Raw genomic sequence first — 8,117 nt, forward strand, 5'->3', positions numbered from 1 at the left:
TGTACTTAAGAGCCTAAAAGTGCGCATCTTGCCTCACTGCATCTGTATCTGAATCGGAATCGAAATCTGTGTGCGATTTTGATTCTATCTTTATAATTGCACTGGGAAAAACATATTTTCTTGGTGCTTGGAACTTATATTGCCTGGTCTTTTTAAGTTTTGTACGATTTGCTTAGAATTTAACTCCAATAATTTTATAATTTTGATCAATGCACTTAATTATTTTTAAAAGGCTACTGTGACTTGTACTTTTAAATCTCAGAAATAAGACAGTTCTTGCTCACAATCAATTTGAGTGTTTAAATAATAGGCAAAAAAAAAAGTTTTTTATAGCCGTTTTGGCCAAAAATTGTCCTAAATAAAAAATGCATACTGTTTTGAGCAGCTAACAAGGCAATTAATTGTTCCCTATCACTTTTTGAGCTGATATAGGAAAATTAGTTTTTTGCAAATTTTTACATTTTTGATACATCATAATACATTGATGCATCATGATTTTTTGCAAAAAATTTCAAAAATTGAAAATGTTCAGGTTTTAATGCAAATCGATTAAGATTTTTAGCACGAGTTCAACGATGTACGACATTCCATATTTGGATCATTATTTCCGTTGTTTTGGCCAAAATACTGCTATTTTTGGTGGAAAATCCGGATATGCGTTTTTAATAAAAAACAAGAGAGAACGCTATAGTCGGGTTGTTGTCCCGACTATCTAATACCCGTCACTCAGCTAAAGGGAGTGCGAACGCTGTGTCGGGTTGGTATCCCGACTAATAATCGTAACTCAGCTAAAGGGAGTGCGAGGGAGATAGATATATAATTTTTGATTGCGTATAACTTTTTAATGAATGGTCCGATTTGAAAAATGTCTTCTACATTTCGATAGGTATAAATATACACAACAAAATTGCATTTATACTTCTCGGAAATCTTTAAAGATGTGGACGCAGGACCCATTTTAAAATCGTTAGTGGGCGATTGTGGGCGTTAGAGGGGGCGTGGCGCTCGGCTAAAATAAACTTGCGCTGCGTAGGAAGCCAAAGAATATGTGTGGGAAATCTCAACCTTCTAGCTTTTGTAGTTTCTGAGATCTCAGCGTTCATACAGACAGACAGACGGACAGACAGACGGACAGACGGACAGACGGACATGGCTAGATCGACTCGGCTAGTGACCCTGATCAAGAATATATATACTTTATGGGGTCGGAAACGCTTCCTTCTAGCTGTTACATACTTTTGCACGAATCTAGTATACCCTTTTACTCTACGAGTAACGGGTATAAATATGATTTTTTATTAAAGTCGTGGTAAGGGTTTATATAAGAAAATCATAAATTATTATTATTTTCGGTCCATTTATAAAGATCTTTAAAGAATATTGATATCCTAGATTTTAATGGATGAGTGTTCTGATAAAATTTGATATTAAATTTATAAAAATGATTAACAGACGTTGTGAGGGAAACATAGTTCTTAAATGATATTTTTCCTCAGTGAGAGCCGACCTTCTGCTTTGCGGCGACGCTAATATGCAATTGGAAACCGTCGGGGCCGCCAGTCAGTTTCCCCTACGTGGTGATGGCGATGGTGATGCACCGGCTCATGTAATCATGCGTGTGGCACTGTTTACAAATCACGCCTTGTCGCCGCTCCCGACCAGCATCACAGACAGGACACACTCGAGGATGTCGGCAGGAGGGTGAAATATGTGTGAACGCTGGCGGGTTCCCGTCCCCTGGCTACTCAAGTGGCCAGTGGTTAGGAGCCTCGGTCCCAGCCAAGGTGGCTAATTGGGATCTCCACTCGAAACCCGTCTAGACAGCTGTTCTGCGGTGGTCCTGGGCCAAGTGGCTTGTTTTGATTGTCGCCCCGGGACATTTGGGACACATTAGTTGACCACTGTTTGGAAATAAACGTCGAAAAGGCAGCGCCAAGGCGGAAAAACTGGAGGGAACGGACCACACAACAGACGCAAATAACCCAAAACCGTACTCCAAATAAGCAAAGCGCTGTGCAACAACAAACAATAATACAACACAGAAAAGAAAATTCGATAAAAAATTCAAAAACGTAATTCAAAATTTTGTATTCTGAAGTAAATCTCTTAGAAACTAGATCACCATTATTAACCTTTCTATATAGCATTTTATGTTTAAATTGCAAACAAGGTTGTCAAATATATTATTGAAATAAATATTTACATAAACACTTAATTTGTGACCCTTTGAAAATACTTATATAATTTTTTCCACACGCTATATTGATTGATTTATAATTTCATCCCCCTTTTTCCTGTGTATTCCACTATTCCACTAGTACATTAAATGAATTCCCCCAGCATTTAATGTACTAGTGGAACTCATCATCTCAGCTCGGCTCCATTCATTCATTCTCATCCCTATCACTGTCCCTATCCATCCATATGCTCCATCTATCCATTTATCCATCCATCAGGGCCATCAGGTGTGTGGTGGCGTTGGCTTTCTGGATGTGGATGTGGATGTGGATATGGATGTTCCACGGCCGCCGCCGTTAGAAGCGCAATTTGTTTATGCTACTTTGTGAGCAATAAAAGCACAGACGGCCATGTGGGTGGTCCCACCTTGGGTCTTCGGGTTGTTCGACTTTATGCAGTCGCTGGATATGATGTATGGTACTGGTACTGGGTGGAGGTGGAGGTGGGGTTGCCGTGCGCTAATCATCAGCCGCTCTTCGGAGTTGTTCGTGTGGAATTAATCAGAGCATTGTGTGCGGATGCAGCAGGATGCGGTGGGTGGCTGTGATCCCTGTGAGAATAAAATTGAGTCATAATTGAATTGATTTCCAGCGAAAGCGGCCACTTGCAAGTGTCGGAATCGAGGGCCGTGGGGTCGGGGTCCCAGCTATCAGCTGTGGCTTTGTAACTGAAGTGGCCGCCAAATTATTTGACATAATTGCGCCTTAATGAAGCGCTATCTCCGCCTGGGAAAGGGTGAAGCTGAAGCCACTCCAGTCGGGTGCTCAAGTACCCATTGGAGTTCAATTCCAATGGAGATGTGATGGCTGTTTCGGTAGTTTGTTGACCTCGTGGGAGATATGACCCCAAACTCGCCACATTTTGAACTGCAGTTCCACCAATCTTAATTTTGTGTTTGTTAATAAAATTAGAAAGATACCACAAGAATCTTAGTTTGTATTTATAAAGCAGGCGGTTAAAAAAGTAATTTTAAATCACTAATTTCAAAAACATTAAAATCTAGCCAAAGTAGGCGTTAAATGATTAAATGTCAGTTTAAAATCAGTTTATAGCTCATTACGGTGCATCTAGTCAAGTCGAGACGTCCGATTAATTGGGAATATTTTTTTACTCTATAAAATAAAGTTCTTAAAAAGTTTTATCAGATTAAGATCATTGAAAGTTCGTCGAGTTATATATGAAACGCAGTTAATACTCATCGATTACATTGTGCAGAAAATCAAAAGAAAAAGAACGAGGTGCATATCGGTATAATATTTACTAATTATTTTAACAATATTATTTTTAATAATCGGAGCTAATAATTTACAAAGCAGGCGGTGAAAGTTTAAATGCCAGTTTGAATTCTGTTTATTGCTCAGTACGGTTTCTTCATTCGAGTCGGGACGTAATAATTATAATTATAAAAAACTGAAACTAAATATTTTCGCTTATTCTTGGACGGTGCTATAATCACATAACTAAAACCAGAAACATTTTTGTAATTCTCGTTAATTTGTCAATAATCAAGGTAGCACTTTCGGGCAAATAGTGTGTTCTTCGATTTTTAGACGGATTAAAAATGTTCCAAGGTCGTCGCAAGCGTGAAAATTTGAGTGAAGATGACGGTGAGTTCGACAACCGCCGGAAGAGAACCGCCGAGGTCCAGGTGGTGACCGTGGAGAGGTTAATGCGGGGCCTGAGCTACCAGGGCGGCACTTCGATCGAGCTGAAGCTGGATAACCTCGCTTATTTGCTAAGCAAGGACATCAGGGCCGAGCTCAAGGAGCACATACTGCACCTGCTTATAACCTGCGTGGGCGATCACCCCGGTCAGTCGAGTGCCTATGCCACTTTTGTGGGCCTGTTGAACATCGGCAGCTTCGAGTTCGCCTCCGAATGCCTATCCTTCATGTTGCAGAAGCTGCACGATTCCTTCCGCACTCGCGAGTGGTTAAAGATCCTGGGAGTAGTCCACTTCTTTGTGGATCTGTACAACTGCCATGTGATCAGCTCGTCGACGGTGCTGAAATTCCTAGCGGATTTCGTGAAGGAGTGCGCGAACGTGAGAGATCCGGACGAAGTGGAGGACTGCGAGCCGCAGACCCGTCTCGATTGGCTGGCCTACTGTGTGCTCTCCGCCGTTCCCCTGATTGGTCGCGCTCTGGAGGGGAAGGCGGTATTCGAGGGTCTGATGCTCACGCTGCAGATTTACGTCAAGAAGCGATGCACCCTGCCCGCCGCCGTCTTGGGTATTTGGCGGGACTCCAAGCAGAGGGACTACCTGGAGCTGCTGTGGCACCAGGTGGACGATCTGAGGCAGGAACGGTGGGCCGAGCCGCAGCACCAGTTGATTCCGCGGCCCTATCTGGCCTTCGACGAGAGCCTGAGTGGCGGACAGCCGCACAGCTTGCCCGATTTCCAAATAACAGTCCATGAGCAGGGATGCCGATATCCCCCGCCCCGCGCCTCCTTCTGCCTTTTTTCCCACGACTTTAACGGCGAGGACCAGCAGTTGCTGCCCCTGCTGAGCATCGAGCGGCACTTGCTGGAGGTCCAGATCCAGGATATACTGGGCTCGAATCACAAGGAGCGGAGGCTCTGTGCCGACAGCCTTCTGGCCTATGCCGCCTCGAAGCCCCAGTTGCCGGTTCATCACTGCATCGTGGAGGTGATTCTGGGCGAGATGCTGCAGCTGCCCACCTCCCAGTGGATCACCATTAACTACTCCTCCCTGCTGGTGGAGCTGTGCAAGCGCCTGCCCACCAAGCTGCCCCGGCTGGTGGATTGGGCCGCAGACGTACTCTTCGATCGACTGGACGCCATGAGTGTGGCCTGCTTCGATCGTTTGGTCAACTGGCTGTCGCACCATTTGAGCAACTTTGCCTTCATCTTCCACTGGGACAAATGGGGACAGAGTCTCCCGTCACCAGTCGATGCGAGTGCCAGCAATCTCCAGCCGAAGGTGGTTTTCCTCAGGGAGTTGCTCAAAAAGTGCCTCAGGTGAGTTGAAATAAGCATTGTGAATATGAGAATAAATAGTTAACGTTAGCTAAGACTATTTATTATTAATTTATTATTATAACAATTCTTTTTTGTGTTTTTTTTTAACTCAGATTATCCTACTATCAAAGACTGGTTGATATTGTGCCGGAGGTTTTGGTCGGTTTGCTCCCGAGAGCTCCGCTTCCGCACTTCAAGTTCGTCGACCAAACGCTCCCGGGTGCAATGTTGTCCAAAAGTCTCCTTGAGGCGATGCGCAACAAGCAGTGCTCCCCGGAAATGATCTCCACCCTAATAGGCGGCACTACTGGAATCGGACCGCTGCTCAAGATCAACGTGTTCACCCAGAATTGCCTTCACCTTGGGTCCAAGTCGTTCAGCCACACTTTCGCAATACTCGGCAAATACCAAACGGTTTTTAAGGTGAGTTAAATAATTTATTTTCATTTTATTAAAATGAACAAGGAATTTAATTTTAAATTTAATTCTCTTTAATTTTAATTAATTTTTTTTATGTATTCTGGAAAATTAACCTTTTCTAACTCGAGCAAAGATTAGAGCTATCAAAGCACTACTAAAATTTTAAGTGATTTAGGAGCTCCGTGAATTTATTCAATTTTATGAAAGACTTTTAATTCTCTCCTTACGCCACCTTTTTCATTTTAGGAGATGACTGCTGGTGACATAGAGAAGCAGCATGCGGTCTTGAGCGGAATCTTCGAAGTGTGGGTTGACAACGAGCATTTCTTTTTTGTGGTGGCCGAAAAGCTGCATCGCATGGAGGTGCTCGAGTGCCGAAGTATAGTGTCCTGGATTTTCGGTCCTCAAGTGCGCAAGGAGCTCACCAAGATGTACCTTTGGGAGCTGCTCCACTCCACTGTGCGCCACGTGAAGCGTGTCCATCAGCAGAATGAAGTTGTGGATGTGGATATGGATGGGGACTGTCAAAGTGGATCGGATTCTGCGATGAGGGGTATTTTACTGGACATCGTATATCGCTTCGTGAAATCTCTTTCCGCTGCTCCGGAGGACCAGGAGGGATCCGAGGAGCACTACTGGTTCCAATGGGTTCTCGGCCGGCTGCAGGAGACGCTTTTCATCTATGCGGATGACTACAGGAAAGTGTCCTGCAAGCTACTGAAAATGTCTGGGGAGGCTGACCTAAGGGAGGAAATTAGTAAGGCGATACAGAGATTTTTGGCATACGCTATGTAATTATTGTATCATATTCATTATCATCATACCCTCACTTTTGTACTTGCTTTAATATAAACTAATAATAAACCAATTACACAGAGAAAAATACACAATTTATGTTTTGTATTATAAGATATTCTCTGAAAATTTTAAATATGTCTTTTACATTTTATTGCATTTCGTTGTAAATATAGTACACTTCTTTTTTCAAGCCGCGCGCCAAATGGTTGCCAGGCGCCATCTGTTTGTGAACTGTATATTTAGTTTTATGTATCGAAAATAATAAGCACGGTAGACTTATCGATAGTGTGAGGAAGAGAGTCATTCGATATATTTTTGGTTCGCCATCTAGCGGTGGGGTTTCGTCTGCGTTATTTATTTCACAACCTTTGGACGTTTGGTTCGCGTACTCGCTATATAAAAGAGGAAGAATGGCGCCTATATTCAAAAATTTGAAATTGGATTTAACTTTATGACGGAGGAAAAAAAGAGATGGAAAACTAATGAAAACAAGTATACTAAAAACAATATATCCGTTAATAAATTTTTTGTATTCCTAGTGGTTTGACTAACATAATAATACTCTTTTAATTTAATCTAAAGTACGGGGTTTGATGTTTTTTATAAGCACGCGAACAATGGCTGATAAGGTAGATTATGATCCCAAATCAGTTTTGAATATTATTGTAAAGATTCACATCATGAGCGTGTAAAATATCAATTACTCCACCTTATGTAACGTTATAGCATGCCTTATAAAAGCGACAGGAGATGAAGTACGAGTAGCATTCTCGAAAATAGTGAAACATGGTTCGCGAAGTGGCTTGGCAATGGCAGATTCTTATCTTGCTGCAAATAACAAGCCTATCGTTCCAATTAAACCACGAATTTGTGCCTGTGAACGAGGAAATGTTCAGTGACTGCACGGACAATCCAGGATTTGAAAGTGTCGATAAATTAGCGGATCTTTCCGCCTTTGGCCGAAAAAGGGCTCCAAATGGTGGAATTAATATAGGTGGAAACATAACCATGAAATGGAATGTCCAACCATCAGATCGTATAGGGGTGAGTGCTTATATACCTTAATAAAGCAGCAATTTCTATTATAATCAATCACATTTCAGGTTGAAGTTGGTATATATAAGTTGGAGAAAGGAGTTTGGAAACCAACCGTTTTAAAGGGGGGTGATAGAGATTTTTGCAAGTCCTTTTACGACAAAAACACTCTTTACTATCCTTATTCCACCGAGCACGTAATCAATAAAGAGGATGTTAAGGACAAATGCATAAACATTCCTGGGGTAAGAATTATTTCAAATTAAAATGTGAATTTATTAATTACCTTTTCACCTATTTAGACAGTTTTAGTTGTGGAACCATTTCTTGAGAGAATATTAATAAGTTACGCTGCGCCTTTAACTCCGGGACGTCACAAGGCCTTAATAACTTTTACTGCCTTTGACAAAGCTAATGCCAAACGTCCTGATGCCATATGCTTGGAAATCATTGGCGATGTAGTTAAAGCCTAATCTTTAACTTAAATTACGCTATATGTGGTGGGTGCTAAAAGCACTATTCCCACTTGTTGGTCCTTTTTATTGTTTTTATAGTCAAAGTAGCAGACTTTTAAAATATTTTATTCACCACGGGTATATTGGTTGCACATAAAATAAAGTGAATATGGATTTATGCAAAATTTA

At 41.9% G+C, this 8,117-nt stretch overlaps 2 protein-coding genes across 2 annotated transcripts; both read left to right on the forward strand.

Moving 5' to 3' along the window:
• Positions 1–3,300: 3,300 nt before the first annotated feature.
• LOC108064412 (nuclear cap-binding protein subunit 1) lies at positions 3,301–6,508 on the forward strand. The gene is made up of 3 exons (XM_044394155.2): positions 3,301–5,220; positions 5,334–5,643; positions 5,887–6,508. The coding sequence occupies exons 1-3, from the start codon at positions 3,800–3,802 to the stop codon at positions 6,433–6,435; spliced, it is 2,280 nt and encodes a 759-aa protein (XP_044250090.1). The 5' UTR covers positions 3,301–3,799; the 3' UTR covers positions 6,436–6,508.
• Positions 6,509–7,035: 527 nt separating this feature from the next.
• Positions 7,036–8,113, forward strand: LOC108064421 (uncharacterized). Its single transcript, XM_017151928.3, has 3 exons — positions 7,036–7,482; positions 7,542–7,718; positions 7,776–8,113. The coding sequence occupies exons 1-3, from the start codon at positions 7,225–7,227 to the stop codon at positions 7,944–7,946; spliced, it is 606 nt and encodes a 201-aa protein (XP_017007417.2). The 5' UTR covers positions 7,036–7,224; the 3' UTR covers positions 7,947–8,113.
• The last annotated feature ends 4 nt before the right edge of the window (positions 8,114–8,117 follow it).

The sequence above is a fragment of the Drosophila takahashii genome, chromosome 3R (assembly GCF_030179915.1).
Source record: "Drosophila takahashii strain IR98-3 E-12201 chromosome 3R, DtakHiC1v2, whole genome shotgun sequence".
NCBI classification, from domain to species: domain Eukaryota; kingdom Metazoa; phylum Arthropoda; class Insecta; order Diptera; family Drosophilidae; genus Drosophila; species Drosophila takahashii.

Bases quoted from the DNA above. Each gene is read 5' to 3' on its own strand.
- LOC108064412 (XM_044394155.2), top strand. From the start codon at position 3,800: ATGTTCCAAGGTCGTCGCAAGCGTGAAAATTTGAGTGAAGATGACGGT. The intron at 5,221-5,333 runs GTGAGTTGAAAT...TTTTTAACTCAG, and splicing joins TTGCTCAAAAAGTGCCTCAG to ATTATCCTACTATCAAAGAC. The intron at 5,644-5,886 runs GTGAGTTAAATA...TTTTCATTTTAG, and splicing joins AATACCAAACGGTTTTTAAG to GAGATGACTGCTGGTGACAT.
- LOC108064421 (XM_017151928.3), top strand. From the start codon at position 7,225: ATGGTTCGCGAAGTGGCTTGGCAATGGCAGATTCTTATCTTGCTGCAA. The intron at 7,483-7,541 runs GTGAGTGCTTAT...ATCACATTTCAG, and splicing joins AACCATCAGATCGTATAGGG to GTTGAAGTTGGTATATATAA. The intron at 7,719-7,775 runs GTAAGAATTATT...TCACCTATTTAG, and splicing joins AATGCATAAACATTCCTGGG to ACAGTTTTAGTTGTGGAACC.